This window comes from Lepisosteus platostomus, chromosome 10 (assembly GCF_059453375.1).
Source record: "Lepisosteus platostomus isolate fLepPlt1 chromosome 10, fLepPlt1.hap1, whole genome shotgun sequence".
Lineage (NCBI taxonomy): Eukaryota > Metazoa > Chordata > Actinopteri > Semionotiformes > Lepisosteidae > Lepisosteus > Lepisosteus platostomus.
In genome coordinates this window covers 52223567-52241375 of record NC_142620.1, presented here as the reverse complement: position 1 = coordinate 52241375, position 17809 = coordinate 52223567, and the positions used below count along the sequence as shown (strand labels likewise).

The 17809-nt window shown below is 50.1% G+C and overlaps 1 protein-coding gene across 2 annotated transcripts; it reads right to left on the bottom strand.

Annotated features, from left to right (window-relative positions):
* Positions 1-8464: 8464 nt before the first annotated feature.
* Positions 8465-15920, bottom strand: LOC148653995 (transmembrane protein 182-like). Of its 2 annotated transcripts, XM_088597134.1 has the most exons (6): positions 15687-15919; positions 14905-15021; positions 13119-13263; positions 12668-12766; positions 11848-11985; positions 8465-9925 (listed from the first exon to the last, which is right to left on the bottom strand). In XM_088597134.1, the coding sequence occupies exons 1-6, from the start codon at positions 15843-15845 to the stop codon at positions 9702-9704; spliced, it is 882 nt and encodes a 293-aa protein (XP_088453260.1). In that variant the 5' UTR covers positions 15846-15919; the 3' UTR covers positions 8465-9701. The 2 variants fall into 2 exon arrangements, with proteins under 2 accessions (XP_088453260.1, XP_088453261.1); XM_088597135.1 differs by lacking the exon at positions 14905-15021 and having other exon boundaries at positions 15687-15920.
* Positions 15921-17809: the final 1889 nt, after the last annotated feature.

The window sequence follows — 17809 nt, the reverse complement described above, 5'->3', positions numbered from 1 at the left end:
GTTTTCCATTTTTTTTGACAGGTAATAAACACGCTGCAAATAAATTCCTGGCCCTGAGACATTTAGATAGATTTCCAGCATAATTACTGCCATGGCAAGTAATGCAGGCCTTTTGTTTATAGGTGCTTGTTCTGGACTTATTATCTGTGAGCTACAATAGTATTTGTTAATGCCCTAAAGTACCGTTAAGAGAGCACACGAGGTTAATTTGTGAACCATTAAGTCACATTATTTCCTCATTCACATCTCATTTTTAAGGCCTACCCTTTTTATATAATCAATGACACCCTCCCAGCCGCTGTAATGTTATAACAAATGAACTGATTTTCCTTTTGTTGCAGGTGATGGGGGAATGCATTAGAGGTTAATTAGGAATTCCAGCGGAGGTGAGGTTTCCTGCTCTGCGGCTGGCGGCTGAGCTGCTGCTCAAAGCCCTGCCCTGTCTTCCCGTGCCTTTCTGTGGCCTGACAGCTGGGAGATCCGGATCTGGAGGTGCCCCCCCCCCTCCTCCCAGCACAATCCCAGCGCCGGAGCCACGGACCTGTGTGCCTCAGCAGCAAAGAGGAACGGCCCCTCAATTACCTCTCCGGCAGCCACAGTCAAACCCCACTGCGTGTCTTAATTAAGCTTGCTGTTAGAATTCAATTTAAACATTTGTTTTTAAAGACGGTGGGGGACATATATGTGTTTGTGGCAAGGAAAGGAAATACCAGAGGACCGGCGCCTTAACTAGGACGGGTTGCTGTGCACGTTGCTGGAGTTGTAGCAGCACTTGGACTTGAGGCTGGCCCTAATCGTCTTCTGATTCATCCCGGTTATTTACATATAATTAATTGTTCTTGTTTCTTGTTTTCATTCCTCTTACAAGATAATTAAGTAGTGTTTTTTTTTTAAATAGGGATTCGAGAGAAGATCCACAACAATTTAGACCAACCTGCTATTAGACTACCGTGGTGGGCTGGGTTGACTCGTTTTTAGACGGAACAGAAAAAAGCAGATTTTTCTTTCTCACGCCCTCGAACCCCGTGACACTCACAACTAGCACACTTTCCCATGCTTGGATCTGGGCCTCATTTCTTTCTGTTCCAGCTCCTACCGGCTGGAAGGGACTGCTGTGTTTTCGGGGACACGGGTATCTGCAGCTCTGCGTGATGCCTGCCCTGGCCAGCGTGCAGTCAGGAGGCCTGAGACAGCATCCCACGGGCCAGTGCAGTGAGGGGTATGTTGGTAGGTGGTTACTGAGTTAGTCGGCAACACTCCTGCCTCCCTGACTCACACCAGCCTGGGTGAGGACTGAGAGCCTGCTCGGATGATGTGACAAGGGGGTTTATCTTGGCCAACAGGGGGCAGTAGGAGGCTATGTGTGGTTAAGTGTCTGCATTGTTTATACCACCTAACTACGCCTTAAGGTACCACAGTTATCTGAAAGACGTAGCACCCCCTGGTACCGGGCTACCACAAAGAAAGTGATGTAGTTCCGAGGATGCCAAGAAAAAAGGGAAAATGGCGAAGCCACGTTAAATTCCAATACGGTGTGTGCCATGTGTTACTTTACGTGGAAAGGTGTAGAGGTGGTATACAGCGGTTGTAAAACGTTGTCAGTTGTCTTTTTCCATTTCCATACGGCATTCGGCAGAGTTTGGGAGGGGGCCCGAGGGCTGTTCCTGTTCCTAGTTGCAAGTGAGGGGGGAAGGGTTGTGTGTGACAGCATGGTCAGGTGGAGTCTGCCCAAGCCGAGCTCCTTATCCCTGTTCATTTCTTGTACATTGTACTTGCAGCTGTGATCTGTTTTGGAGAATATTGATTCCTGAGTATAGGCAAGTATCCTGTATGTATGTATATAAATCTGTCTGCTCTGAATATATTATGCGTGGTGTAAAGAACGGCGCTGTGGGTTACCTGGGTCCACAGTGAAGACAGTGGCAGTGGCAGGAGCTGTGCCACTGGAGACATTGGGGGGGCTGGGTTGTGTTTGGGGGGCAGGGCAATGTGCCGATTGTCGGGGATAGGCTCAGAGAGAGGGCACTGCTGCCCCCAGCCTAGCGCTCAGATCTCTCTGCCTCATTTGTTCTCCAGATGGGGAGAAGGAGGGAGGGAGAGAGGAGAGGCAGGGAGCCCACGGGCAGCGGGACGGAGAGGAAATTTAAAAATAATAAAACCAGCCCCTCTCTGTAGGAGTAAAAGGGACGAAACGGAGGAAAAAAAACAGGAAGAAGATGGAAATGAATTGCATTCCCTCTCTCCATCATTTCTACTTTAGATTTGGCTTCAGAGTACGGGGAGAGAGAGAAGAAGTTGAATTTCAGATCTTTATTGTCCTGGCAGCTTTCTTTAATTAAATCCATTGCCATGGAAGAGGGCAGCATGGGCGCTAGCAGAGACCTGAACCTTCCCTCTACCTCTCTCTCATTTCTGGCTCCTCTCTCCACTTTTAGCACGATTTTTATTTGTATGTATTGCTAAGGGATTTGAGGTTTAATTATGGAAAGGGCTACGTGCACCTGATTATTATTATTTCATTTGTATTATTATTTTAACGCATAAGGGCCAACAGTTGTAAGGTGCTGTCCTTGGGTGCTATCTAGATCAGAGCAAGCAGACACTTTAAGCTCTGCGTCTTTGGTAGAAGAACACAGACATGCTGTAAATAACTGTAAACATCCAGCACCCAGCAAGGAAATCTCAGCCTGCTCCGTTGGCATCGGAGGCTGCACTGCGCTGTAAGGAGCAAGAGGGCCCTCTGCTGGCTATCTGTGGTCATGGCCGCTGAGGCGCTGAGCCAATCCTGACTGAGATGAAACTCGGAGGCCGTGCCTGTGCTACCTGGGGAGCTGAGATATCAGAACCCAGGGCTGTGGGCATTACAGCACACTTGAGGTAGCTCCTGTCACTGGAAGGGCAATATAATTTCCTCCTTAAAACACGCTAATTGCCCCCGCGATGTATCTTATTAAATCAACGCGTGTGGGATCCTGTCGAAAAATCTCCATTAGTTGAATTTTACATATCTCGTCGCTTTAATTGCCTGGAGGTCAGAAAGCTTGTAAAAGGATAGGCTTAAAACATTTAACCAGCAAGCAGACCGTAGAGGCTTTCTTCCTTTAGTGCTGTGTTGAGCAGTGTTGTGCTAAATTGCATACCTGGTAATTGAAGATACCTTGTTAATGGTATAATCAGTTCTAAAGGGCCTGACAGCAGTCATTAGCTGAGCTGTTACAGTTCCATTTTCTCTGGTGTATCAGACCAGTGTCACCATTAACTGATATCCCTACATGCTAATGAAAAACCCCATTAAAATCGACAGTCCCCAGCAATGCCTAACCCGGGTAGAGCTAGATCTAGCGTCGCATTCGTTAGTTACATAACAGTTGTGCCTTTCCAGGGATATAAGCCTCGTCTGTGCTCAATTTCACCTTGACTTTGCACCAGTACAGCTGACTTTTTGTCTGCATTCACATTCTAATCCATTCATGCGTCCATTCCATCTTTATGTTCCCTATATTTCCTTTCATGACGTGCCTTACATTGAAACAATACAATCAACAACACCCAAGGTATCTCCTCATTGTAGGCAAAATAATTATCCACGGGAAGTTCTCAGCTGTCAGTAAAATCCCCCGCCTGCCGCTGGAATATCAAAGGTGCAAAGTGAGTCGACACTCACCTTGAGACCGCGGCCACTCCGGCGGCAGAAACGTGCTGGTCTTTCCGTTTGCGTCCTTCTTTTTGGTATCACTTTCAAACCGAGGAGATCTAGACCGTGAGCCGAAGCCCTGTAGAGAGGGAATACAGTTACGATGTCGATCAACTGAGTTCGCGGAACAGAATTGAAAAGATTAGGCCTTGCTCATACTCAGCTGGAAAAAAAAAAGAAATCTGGAGTATCTGCATAATGAACTAGGGGGAAAAAATCTAAAGTCGGGAAAATAAATATGCAGGACCGGTGCCTATTGACGTGTGTATGGAGATAAGCAGACGGCCAGATCGCTTTTGAGATTCCGGGTTGTTTTTTTTTTGAAGAGGGAAGTTCCGCCTCTCCAGCCCGCTCTCCTCCTGTGACTCTTCAGGCATGGCTGACCTGAGCAGGCCTTATGCAAACGAAAGGTCTATATTATTGTTGGGGTTGGTGTTCAGCAGACCGTTGCCTCTCTTTGACTGTTTGGATTAAAGGGCCTGTCACAGACCTGACAACAGTTATCAAACCTGTCCGCCGCAGGCTGACTGTCAGAGATAGGATGGTCAAATGCTCAGCGCGCTCGACAATCAAGCCGTTTGCGTGGGGTTGGAAGGGCTGCAGAAGAAACCTGTCAAGTGCGAAATGAGGCTGAAGTCGCCCCCAGCCCTTCACCACGATGATCCAATTATCAAGCCCCACTCACATCCTCCCAGACTGAATTTCCCCCCTTCTCCCTTTTATTCCCTTTTCTTTTTTCTTCGCCTTCCTCTCTCAGAATCAATTTTCCCATTGTAGCTCCGAGGCTGGCGGAGGAGCAGGAGGGGAGAGAGAGAGAGAGAGAGAGGGGCGAATGAAGAGAGGAAGGGGTGTCCTCCAGAAGCCGACGCGTTTAAGGGAAGGTCTCGAGATGCGATTACGTTTTCCGGCTTTTGCTTTATTGAATTTATCCGTTTGTTTCGTTGAGGGAATGTCTGTTCCTAAAACGTGTGCCATCGGACTGCCAAGGCGGGGTCTGTCCATGCAGTAAGACGTTCGCATGGGTCCTGGCGCTAGACTTGCTCACTGTGTGCCCTGGGCTCAGGCTGGGTTTGAACTGGTAGTCTTTTTCTTGCAGGCTACAGTCGCTCTGCTTTCTTCATAGGTAACGTTTTCCCTCACTCCCCCTGTCCCAGCCGGTTCCCAGGCCAATTCTAGACTCACGTGACAGGTTGAGTAGCTCAGCTTAGGGCAGTAGCTGTGGCACTAACTTTGAACGATGCTTTTAGCTAGAATGCATCACACACACCAACGTAGCTCACTGTGGCGCAGAACAGATAGGCAGACTAAATCTGTAGGTAGGGAGATAGACGCGTCATCCCCACAGACGCTCCCACAGGAAGCCTTTACAAGGGCTCTTCTGCATCATGTTTCCCGCAGAGCAGATAACAGAGTGTCCCCTGGGGAACAGGCTGCTCCACTGGAGCAGGAGCCTTTTCCAAGTTTCCAAGACACACAGCCCGCTTCTCCCTCCAGCCTCTTCCCCAGCACGGGACACTCCGGCTGTCCTCCTCTGTGACCCCGGACCGCGGGACTCGGACCTCACTGCTCATAAGGAACTGGCAGGTTTTGGGAATTTTCGGTGGATTTTTCTCACATAGAAAATGAAAGCAAAAATCCTACATGTTACCAAATCAAGAAAACGCATTTGGCCCACATATATATGGTCATGATTGTGATGTTATTGTATGTGTAACTTGCTCATTCCTGTTTTTTTAAAGAACGCGCATAGGTAAACTAAACTAGCCAACATCATATGTAGCGAAGCACGTTAGCTGGACAATCCTGATTCACTGGTCGGTCCAGAGGCATCCAGCTGCTGCTTGACTCACAATGATGAGGACTACAGGATAGTCATCATAGCACCTGTCTACCTGCAGTCTGAACAGTCACTGCCCTACCTGTCTACCTGCTGTCTGAATAATCATTACAGTACCTGTCTATCTCTCTACCTGCAGTCTGAACAGTCACTGCCCTACCTGTCTACCTGCTGTCTGAATAATCATTACAGTACCTGTCTACCTGCAGTCTGAACAGTCACTGCCCTACCTGTCTACCTGCTGTCTGAATAATCATTACAGTACCTGTCTACCTGCAGTCTCAACAGTCACTGCAGTACCTGTCTACCTGCTGTCTGAATAATCATTGCCCTACCTGTCTATCTGCTGTCTGAACAGTCACTGTAGTTCCTGTCTACCTGCTTTTAACACCTAGTCTTGAAATCAGAGGTGCTTCCAATCCAAATGCCCTCGCATTCACTGTGTTCCAAACAGTAAAGGCACAAGTGCAAACTATGTGGAAGTGTATTTAAACCCGAGAACAGGAGGCAACTACTTCTTTCAAAGGGGTTGCAGAGTCTGGAACAAGCTACCCAGCCATGCTGTTGAAGCCCAGACCCTGGTTTCTTTCTCTCTCTCAAAAAAAAAAGGGAGCATGTTGAGATACTCGGATCAATAAGCTGCTAACTACCAATTGCAGTTTTTGCAGAATGGCTGCCTCTGGTTGGTCACTCTTCACATGCTCCTGTGTTCTTTCCAATGCAAAGGGCTGTGGCCGTGCTGAGCGCTGCCGGGGGCGGGGAGCAGGGACCCGGGACCCGGCCTCGTCTCCCCGTGTTTGCTTGACCACCGAAGACGAGCAGGGAGTAAGGGAGGCTGCGTCGAGTGCCTATTCAAACGCGCTCTCCACGGTGGTATTAGCATGCCTTTCATCGCGTCGCTGACAACGGGTTTGATCACCTGCTACTTTGAAGAAGGCACAGATTTTTTTTTTTAATTTCCTTCAGAAAAGAAAGAAAAAAGAGACAGAGAAGAAAAGATAATGAGGTTTGATTTTGTCAAATAAACCCGCCCCGGTTTTGCAGCCCCAGTCGTAAGGAAACAGGAGGAGGGTGGTTTGATATCGTTATGTTAATGATGCCATCAAACGGGCTGCGAGCACGCGAGCTCCAGACCACAGATCCCACGCGCCTGGGAATCTGCCCATTAACAGCCGATCCACGTATCCTCATCGCGTACCTTCCTGCGATACATCCTCTTTCACTGAATACACTCATAAACAAGCTGTGCCTCGCTTAACTGCGATCCACCTAGCAGTTTTTGTAGATCCATTATTAATTGAGCCTCACGAGTTTTTAATTAAACGATATTTACCGGAAATAACGTAGGTGTGGGTGCTGGCAAAAAAAAATTCACAAAATAACACCTCTAAACTATTATATAGACGGTTTGTATAACACAAATCTCATATATCGCTCTGAAAACGATCACATCTTTACAACTTTAAATTGCATGAACAATGCAAGGTTCTTTTTTTCGTGCAAGTCACTCCTGTGTTAAACAGCGACGCGGTGGAGTCGCGACACCCGTACAGAAGACTCACTTTTTGTTTTCCACACCGCTACAGCAGTCTAACCCCCTGGAGCGGATGCGCTGGCTCCCCGGCTCGCAGGGGTCGTGCCCGCAACACAGCGCGTTCCCGTGCCAGCCCAGGCTGCTCGGGGCATCTACCCGGGGCCGCGCCTCTCCTTCAAGGTCACCTGCGCGCGAGCCGCCCCCTGCTCCGCGCGGCGACGGGCCGTCCCGAGGCGCCGCGGCGGAAACCGGTCGAATAAGATGTCTCGGACCGCATTTTTATTTGAATACAGGAGATCATTTCGCTCTCCCCGTTTAGGTCAGAGACTGTGGAAAGGTTTCTGATTTGTTTTCACGTCTCTTTGACGTGCTGTGAGGCCACGCGTTGCTGGTGTTATTAATCCCCCGCACGGCTGCCAATGGAGACAAATTTCTTCCCAGTGTGATTTGAACTGGCCAGTACCTTACGCGCAGCTTTAGGGAGGGCGCCTCCTGTAGGCGTGTTTGTTTGCTTTACTTTAAACTGGCCGAGAGTTGTGTCGTCTCGGCAGCTGGAGAAAATCCTTCTCGCACCCCGGGTAAAAAAAAAAAAACAGAAAAGGTTTGCTTCTGAAACGGAAAGCTGCTTGAAGTCGATAAGGGAAGAGGGAAGGTGCACTTTGTAAGAGAAACTTCAAGCCTCCCCCCCCTGCCCGCCCATTAAGTGGTAATATTGCAGAAACTCACATGAAAACACCGGGGCTCGACACAGGCTGGCGAGGCTGGGCTCTGATATGCAAATACGCGGCGGAGCGCGGGGAGATCACAGGCGTGTCACACTCCCACAGACACACGCACCAGGCACGGCCCTCAGTGCACCAGCTGACTGGCACTGAGACCCGACCCCCCCAGTAAATCACGGCCTGGAGGTAGGTGGGGGGAAGGAGCAGGACAGGTGGCCGCAGATCCGCTTCAGTCAGGCCCGGGAAACAGACTCCCATTCATGTATCAAAGCTCCTCTCCCGTTTGATCTTCTTTCATGCGTTTTCCTTCTCCCGGTGCTGCTGTTGTTGTTAGTGGTTAGTTTTCAGTTGTTTTGCTGTTTTTTTTTTATTATTTTTATCCGACTCCGTGCGCGGATGCGTGCTCGCTTTTACGAAATCGGGCTGTCCATTCACACAGTGTGTGGGGAGGAGAGGTAATTCTGAGGGCAGTGTTTGTGCGTGGCCAGGTTTTGAGTCTTCTGGCGCAGCTCAGGGGCTGCGAGGAAAGAAAAAGGCTCTTTGTTGGATTCGTGTTGTAAGATCGGTGCATTGCTTTGTCTTAAAACCGTACAAGTGCAGGACATGCCCGCTAATGTAAACATGCCCATCACTGAATCACGTCTTACCATTGGTTTAAAATGATCGCCAGGCAGATCTTATCTCATACAGTTACAGTTTAATAGGATTTATACAGTACAGCTTTGGAAAAAAAAAAACAACCTTTATAACTGTCTGTTCCACTGATTAATATTAACAATCTATGTTACCTGCGTAGTACATTTTATATTTGGTATTAATATTATTAAAGTACATTTCAGTGACTTTCCCATATGATAAATAAAATGGAATTTTATATACAAAAAACCTGTATATTAACAGTTAGGTACAAGCCACATTATTCATCATCTGAAAGCAGTCTGGCAGTCAGTTCTTCTGTCGCCCACGTGTGAAAAGCAGATGACAATATAAATGTAATTTTACACTGTTTTTTAGGTTTCTTGATGCAATTAATAACAGGAATCTTTAGTGGTCTCTCCTTCTACGGCCCTTCGACTGTCAAACACTATTTCTAATCATAGAATACAGTATAAGCACTGTGCTAGCAGATGGTGGGTAACCTCTGAGACTGTAGCATTGCCACCTTGTAACCTGATCTTTTCAGATCTTAGTGGCTCAGCAAGACTGGTCCTGGTGATGGCACGAGTAAGAGATCCCCAAGAAAACCAGCTTGCTGCCTAAAGTTCGGTTGATGGACCAGTAAGTGGCGCTCTTCCTCCAGAGCTAGAATTTGTCAGCCACTGCCTGACTGTGGTGACCGCCAACACTGTTGTAGGAGGTGCGGACTCTCAGAGGAGACATCAAGGTCAGAGATTCTGACCACTGGGTCATTGAAGATTCTGTGGCACGGGGTGTAGAGTGGGGGTGTAATCCCAGTGTTTTGACTAAATTTCACACAGTGCTTGCATGATCCTGCCTGACCTTATTTCAAGTGGTGACATCATTTCTCACTCGTCCACCCTGTCTGCTGGGCTTTGGGCTATTTCTGGGGGATGATCAGCCGCATAGAAATGTAAGGAATTGACTGTTCTACTATTTGCAGACTTTTAAGGTACCCCGTCCCATGGATAAATTCTTTGCGTAACTATCGAGGCTAAAGACACATGATTAACCAGATTAAAGGGAGTTAAAAGCAAAGGATCATTTGCATGGGAAGCCCTTTTTATCACTTACCCTCTCCTTGGTAAATGTCACTGTCTAAATCCAGCGTGTTGAAGAAAATAAAATAAACAACTATTTGGAAAGCAACACCCACATCTTAAAGTAAGTAAACAAGTCAAACAAGAGGAAGTAGATGGGCGGTTTCGCCCTGTCCCCTGTTCCCTGATTGGTTAATCATTGGTTCCTCTGGATATGCCGTCCAATGAAAAAGAAGAGCAGCCCAGCGAGGAGGACCAATGGGATCCCTGCGGCAGCAAACAGGAAGGACCAGCCGTAGTGGGCGATGACCCTGGCGGCGGGGCAGCCCTCGCTGCGCTCCAGCAGGATGTAGCGTGGCACGTCCGCCACCAGCTCCTTCCACAGGGCGAAGAGAGAGAGCAGCACCAGGAAGAGGCTACCTGCGGGAAAGACACGCAGCTGGCGTGGGCAGGGACGGGGGCACCTCTGCATGTTTCCCTCAGCCCCGAAACACAAAAGACATCACTGCTCTGCAGTCAGGCCAGAGAGGAGCTGCCCGATGCATTCTGGGACTTCAGGGAAAGTCCTACGCTGACAGGCGGAAGGAACTGAGAGTCCTCAAGGGCATCCAAACCCCAGCAGACAGAGAAACCTGAACCATAGGACACAACAAGTGGAAACTACAGGGAAGAGCATTTAAAAGTGAGATCAGGAGTCACTTCTTTATTCTAAGGGTTGTAGGAGTATGGAACGAGCAACCCAGACGTGTGGTTTGCTTCTGTCAAGGGACAGCTGGGTGAGATCCTTGGATCAATTATGTATTGATTACCAGAAGGGTCAGTCTTATGTCCACCCGCGGCACACAGTCCCCCTGTGGTACCGGTCTCTTTAAATCACAGCCTGCTTCACACTGGGGAGAAGGGCCAGATTTACGTTCTGTGGAAAAATGTGCAGCAATCAACAAGCCAAGAGCCCGCTTGGCCCCCTGAGGTCCTTGTTAAAACAACAACGCTGCACGCGACCTGTTCAAACGTTAAGCACAGGAGCAGCAATGAGAAACAAAAACAAAAAATCCAAACTTTGGTTATCAGAGATGATGAAACTCTTGTCCGGCATTGGACTGCCCTGCAAGAACTTATGCAAAAGCCGCGGCCTCTTCAGTGGCACAGCGAGAAACTCCCATTTCATGCCCCCTCTTCCCCGCTGGCACTGTAGCTCTGTCACTCAGTTTTAAGGTGCCTTTAGAAAGCTTCTTTCCAGTAGCAGAGGGTAAAAAGGGATGTTATATGTTTCAGAAGTATTTTGATCATTGAATTGCAGCATGTAAACATTCCGGTTTTACTTCCAATTTAGTGAATTTCAGTTGAACACGACTAATTAGATCTGATCCCTGTAAGCGGTGTCTTCCCACAATGGGTCAGTTGTGGCAGGGGCTCTGGACACACCGAGGGCAGACAGCCGTGTCAGGTCTCACTGTCCGCTGGGGCTCTCGCCCTGGGCAGCTGTTAGCGGTGCTCCCCACAGACTGGGCGGGAGAGCCGGGCTGGGCAGATTCCACTCCAGCAGAAAGGCACCTGGCTCTCCCAGCCTCGAGGTCTGGGCTGAGCTGCTTCTTTCTAGGCCTGTGGTCTCTGCTTGGCGCAGGCGTGTTGTGAGCTGAGTGAAAACTATTCACAGGGTGGGCTGACAGTTAAATATATTTGGGGCTATATTCTCCATTGCATAAACACACACACGTTGTAAATACACACACACAGTTCGTGCATGGTGCATGTGAGTGTGTTTGGGTGTGCACTCGTATTTATAGACTGCCGCGCAGTTGCCGGCGCTGGGAATGAACGGGAGGCTCATTCACAGATCTGCTTTTTATAGCTCGGCCCCAGGCAGGCAGTTCCTCACAGCCCTGGCAGAGACACAGCCAGAGGGGCGCTCAGAGCAGGCCTGAGCTGTGGCTGTCTCCAGGCCTGCATGAAGCAGCTGTCCCCAGGCCTGGCTGTAGCCCCTGTCACGCCAGCTGCCCCTTATTGATAGATATTGTGCCTGGCTTGAGCACCTTGACCCTGTTACTCTCAATTTCCGTGAGCAGGTTGCGCCCTGTACCCCGAGCTGCACACACATGAATACACGCTCTCAATCTGCCTTGCTCTTTTTTCTCTCGTCAGGCTCGGGGAACAGGAAAGGATCTGGAAGAACTCGAAGGGAGAGTCCAGCAGCCACAAGCAGTCCCAGACCTGGAGGGCCACCTGGAGCTGCTTTTATTCCTCTGCTTTCGAGCATTTGTTGGTGCACGGTCGTCCCAGGCTCTAGTCAGCATCAATACGATGAGAACCGAAGGGGAACTGGCAGGAGGTCAGGCACTTACCGGCTGTGATCAGGAAGCCCCCCCCCAGCCTGTAGAGCTTGGCGCTCACGAAGGGCACGGCGCACACCAGGAGGAACCCCCCTGCCAGGCAGCAGACCACCGCCAGGACGATGAACACGGTCCAGAAGCCCCGGAACACTGCGGAGGCGCGCGGCCAGAAAACACAGAGCACAGCGCCGTCAGGCTTAGTAATGGAGCGTCACAGAGCTGCAGCATGGCTACGGGGGGGCGTCACTGCAACAGGAAGGGAGGGTGTATACATCTGCGTGTTCGGAGTGCCGCTCGGTCACGTCACAGCACCAAGACCTCAGATCAGGTCGGCCCTGGCCGTCAAAAACACCTTGAGTGTTAAATGCAAGGAGCTTGTCTTGAATGTGTCTTAAACTCCGAAGAATCCTGGAGGGGAAAGCTGTCTTAGGGCGTCTGTGCAACTGGTCAACCAGAGGATCAGATGATCAGAGCGACACAAGAGCATCAGAGGCCAAACCGAGCCGCGTGCTGCTGTCTGCTGCAGTTGCTGTCTGGGACTCTGTTTCCAATCTTTTCTTTCCTGTGGGCTTCTTCATTCATTGCTTACCTGTGATTTAGCTGTCTGGGACACAGCTGCCACAGTATGGCAAACCTGTCTGCTCCTTGGTGGCAGAAACTGTGAGGTTCCTGCACAAAGCTGGGCGGGGGGGGAATGAAAAAGTCCTAACAGAGGAGGACAGAGCTACAGCAATCCTTTACATCCCCCTAGACTCATTCCTGACTTGCCGAGAGAGGATAACCCAACCCAATCATTCCCATTCTGAGGCTGGTAGACTGAAAGAGGGCTCACCTGCTGTGGCATCGTAGGAGGGGTGTGGAACTGGCCCGATCGCAATGGGCAGCGGAAAGAGGTACCCATGAACGCAGAACTTGTGTGGAGGCTGATTAGCTGCAATTACAGAGAGGCCTGTGTCAGCGGTTGGCTACAGTAGATTATTAAACAACTGGTTCACCATGAACTGTTGGATGTTAGTCTTTCTATCCGTAAGGATGTGATTGGCATCTTTCAGGAGAAACACCAGCTATCGTAAAGAGCGCTGATGGGCACAGGGCATCTGGTCGTGATTTGCAGTAGCCGAAGCAGCAAAATGTCTGTACCTTAGTGTTATTTCAAGGATAATTTTAACATTCACATTACAAAACAGTCTGTGCATTCAGGGCATCGAGGCCGCCTTCATGTCCCTCTATCTGTCTGGCTGTCTGTCTCCCCTGGTGGGAGCGCGTGCAGCGCTGAGACTCACTGAAGAGGAAGGCCCAGAAGGTGTGCCAGGAGCTGTCCTCTCTGAACCAGCAGCGCCAGAAGAAGCCCTCGTGGTGGAAGATGAGAGCAGAGACAGTGTCTGTTCCCGTCGTTGTGACCTTCTCTGTTACTGTCCGGTTTTCGGCCTGGGAGAGAAGGGGGTGCAGAGACTGGTGAGCATTAACACAGAACTGGTGAGCATTAACACAGAACTGGTGAGCATTAACACAGGACCCCCAGTAATCTTGGGTGTGGCTCTGTGAGGCAGGGGGCTGCACTGAGTCCCCTGTGGCCTCCATCCCCTGCACTGTAACATCCTGACTGCCTTCTGTGTGTCCTGTATATGTCACCCACAAACCTGCAGAAACAAGCGCTGTGTCTGTGCTGTTCCATTCTGGCTGCTCCCTCAGCTCTCTGCTTCATCACACTGTACCATCGCTCTCTCTCAGCCAGGGGAGCAGCGCAGCCTACTGGCCACTGTAGAGAAGTGTGTAAGTGACGGGCAGCGGTAGCTTTTATTTGCGATTGTAAAGTTGAGCACAGTTCTCTTTATGCACAGTGGCTGGTGATAATCTGGACCGTCCTTTGCAGTGCAGCATGACCCCAAGCCAATGATAAGCAGAGCCCTGGTCATCATAGCTATATACGGCTCTGACAGGCTCTGGCTCACTGCTGCTTGTTGATGGGAAATGTGAATCATCACTGAGCATGCCACTGTGATAATGATCCTCGCTGCTCACTAGTTCCAGTCCGGCACTGTCTTCTTCCTCAAAGAGGAAGTGGCTGCCAGCTGGGAGACTCTGATGAATCTGGGTCACAGTGACAGCTTCCCTCAACACCACACGGAGGAGGGAATTAGTGTAATGAAAATTATGGAGAAGTACAGAGAGAGAGGGTGTATACACCAGCCCTGCTGTACAGATTGCCTCTCACTGTGCTGCTCCTGGGAGCGCCCGGGCTTTCTGATGTTTTCATGGTGTCTAGCCAGATGAGATTTGGCAGGGAGCATCTGTCTTGATTAAAAAACTTTTCGCAGGCAGAGCCAGAACGCCTGTTGAGCTGGTCTTGTATCCTGTCAGAGCTCTTTTCCCCTAAGGCTCAGTTAGTCTCATGCTTCAGCGGGGACCCACTGCAGACAAGTGCAGTAGACTTTGATTTACTCCTTCATTTGCCTGGCCCAGGGGCACCCCTGCTGCGCGCGGGGGCCTGTCGTCCAGGGGCGTCCTTAAAAGAGGACCAGCAATACAGACAACTGAAAATTCCCGTCAATAGAAAGTGCCGTCACTCCTATAAAGGAGAACGCGTTCATGCAAACCTAGAACGGAGACATCTGCGTTCTGATCCGTCTTGAAATCCATGCTTTGACATCAACATCTGGGTTAATCTGCTGATCTGCTGTCATATGCAGTTCTCTCTGGTCAAGACTCTTCTCCATCATAGAGGTGACCACTGACTGACCACATGAGAGCTTCTTTTAACCATACTGTCCCTTTGCACTGCATTCAGCTCCAGTGGAGCCATAGAGAGGGAGGCGGTTGATAGGATGAATTTGATCCTCTCTCTTTGTTGCAAGCGTGGAAAATGGAGGTATTGCAATAACAATTGTACAGTTCTTTCAGTTCAGGCAGTGGCACGGTCTGCTGAATGACATATTCGCTCGTTTTAAAACTTTGCGGCAGGTATGGGAATGTGTGTGTGGGAAGGGTGTGGCAGCAAATCTAGCTACTTCCTCGCTTAAAATAATCCCTCCATCCACTTGTTCCCCAGTCTGTCCGCCCATCGGGTACCTGGGTTGTGCTGGAATTCCAAGAGGCCAGGTGTTTGTGCTGGGTCTGGGTCACCTCATTGTTTGTGTTTGGAGTGGGTGTCTGTGTTCTCTGTAAGACAGTCTTCTGGCTGAAAGGCTGAAAGTAATGATCAATTACTGAACAGCAGCCCATTTGTTTTATTTTCAGTATTTAGTAATCCGATCATCCTGATGCCACAAATCACTGACCGGCAGCTACAAGACTGTTATAACTCAGGATATTGCAAGAGTGCTATTTTTTTGTGCAATTTACTTAGGTTTGCTCACAGAGGCTACTGACATAAGTAAATCCTGGTAGAAAGTTTTCTAAAAGGCCGGCCCTGGTGTGGAGCACAGTTAATAGCAGCGGGCAGCCGAGCATTGTGCGACGCTGATTTGGGTCCCCCCGGCAACCACCTACTGTAGCAATCAGCTGCGTGGGGCCCCTTTCTCAAGAAATCTTCTCTCTGCTGGTTGTTACCCGTCCTGTCGTGACGAACGCCGCTCAGGAAAAGCCCAGGTCCCAATCCCACACCAGTGATGTGCTACAGCAGGCCGGGGAAGTCACAGACTGTCTGGGCTTCTCACAACAGCCACCCAATCCTGAGGCAGACCCCTGAAGCAGATCTGTTTGCGCCTTTACAAATATAGCAATGAAATCCTAATAGCTAACAGGTCGAAAGGCCGAGCTCAGAACCGGGCTGGAGGCTGGGGGGCGATTTCCTTCTCCTTACCGCCCGAGGCTGCCGAAGAAGAGGAACACCGCCCCCCCTCTCCCCTTACCTCTGTGGCGCTGCTGGGGCCCGGTGCCCTGGGGCCGGCTGTCCCCCTGCAGTCGTCGCTGGCCAGGAGCCAGTAGTCGGTCCCGAAGGCTGTGAGAAAGCACAGGACCCCGAGTGCCCCCACGACGCCCGCCACCAGCGCGCAGATCCCCACTCGCATGGCGGAGCTGGAGCGAGCGCAGACGCTGTGGGACCGAGTGAGGCAGAGAGGAGCGGGGCGGCAGGGGCAGGGAGGGGGACGGGACAGGCGTGGGTGGGGGGCGGGGGCTCTATTTTGGGAGGCTGAATTAACAGGGGCCAGCCGGCCCGGGGGCAGGGGGGGCTGGTGTGAGTTTCACAGGGGAGTGGAAAGAAAGCGTGTGCACAATGAGCACAGATCACTCTGAGGGTGAAAACCCAAGCACCGTGCACCTTGTGTGCACCAGCGTCTGTGCATGTCGTGCCTGGCAGACAGAATGTGGCCAGTGTGGCTTCAAAGACGTATCCGTTTTGCAATTTTCCTCATTACTGTTAACTTTTTAGCCCCTCTGTGTGATGTGGTGGTGGGGGTGGAAAAGAAATTAGGCAGTGCATGCCAACTACATAGTTAACCTTCTCTGCATAGTTAGATAGAGGGTGTGGGGCTGGGGCTCCTGGTTGCACAAGGGTGTGCGGAGTGCTTGGCACTTGGCCGACACAGAGAAATCTTTTCTCCTGTGTTTTGTCAGAAGCCCCTGCCACCACACAGCGCCTTGCCTTTGAAAACTACCATCTCCTCAGAAATGTGCAACTCATTTTCCTACACCTACAGTAAAAATACTCTTGGTGATTGTTGGCACAGGGCTCTTCATGAGGCCCAAGAACCATCCCATTGATGCCAGTGGCTTGTTGGTGTCTTCTCCATATTATGGTTGGTATTTTGCCACAGCGTGTCCATTTATTTTAACATGCAGCACTCATTGGGAAGCCGTCATGAGGATAAAGAGAAGGGCAGCATGCCAGGGCAGGATTAAGAGAAAAACAGCCGGAGGACACAGCACAGGGAACAAGTCCAGGCCCAGTCCACTTAGTCACGATATCGTCCCACAGAAGTACAGCTGCAGTTTTTCCCAGAAGTGTCTTGAATTGCTGAGGATCTAGCTAGCAGTGGACGCAAAAGGGTGGGGCATCTTGGGAAATGGCAGACATATTTCTATCTGCGTGACAGATATGTAGGATTAAAAGAATATTAATGACCGTTCACAACCAGCCTTTGATCTTGCTTTGTTGAACATAATTGAAGCAGCATGCTTCCTTCTGTTCAAACACTGTGAGAATTTGATTGTGTTCCCACCTAATGCGTTATTACAATTACCCTGTTCCTTACGTTTGTGAAAATGTTCTTTGTAGCTGTCCCCACCCCTGTCTTCCACAGCGGCACGAGAAAACCTGATTCCTCTTTTTTTTTAATCATTTTTCTTCTCTTGCATCTTTGCGTGTCTTTCCTGCTTTTCGGGTTTAGGCTAGGAGCACAGCGACCCTCCCCCCTGACACCTCTCCTCGGAGAGACACTGAGCTGAGAGCCTCTGTATGATAGAAGCCTATCTTACAGAGCAGCCATATCATCCTGCAACTCACAACCGGCACCCCACTGATGCACAGCAGCTGTGAGCCTGGCCAGTGCCTGGCCAGTACCTGGATGGGAGACTCCTGGGGAAAACTAAGGCTGCTGCTGGAAGAGGTGTTAGTGGGGCCAGCAGGGGGTGCTCACCCTATGGTCCATGTGGGTCCAAATACCCCAGTATAGTGACGGGGACACTATACTGTAAACTGGTGCCATCCTTCGGCTAAGACATAAAACCGAGGTCCTGACTCTCTGTGGTCATTAAAAATTTAGAAAAGAGTAGGGGTATTACCCTGGAGTCCTGGCCAAATTCCCCATTGGCTTTTAACAATCAGGGGCTCCTAATAATCCCCATCTCTGAACTGGCTCCATCACTGATCTCCTCTCCACTGAGAGCTGGTGTGTGGGGAGTGTACTGGTGTCGCATCATCCAGGTGGGGCTGCACACTGGTGGTGGTGGTGGAGGGGAGCCCCCATGACCTGTAAAGCACTTTGAGTGGAGTGTCCAGAATATAAGTGTAAGGAATTATTATTACAGAGAG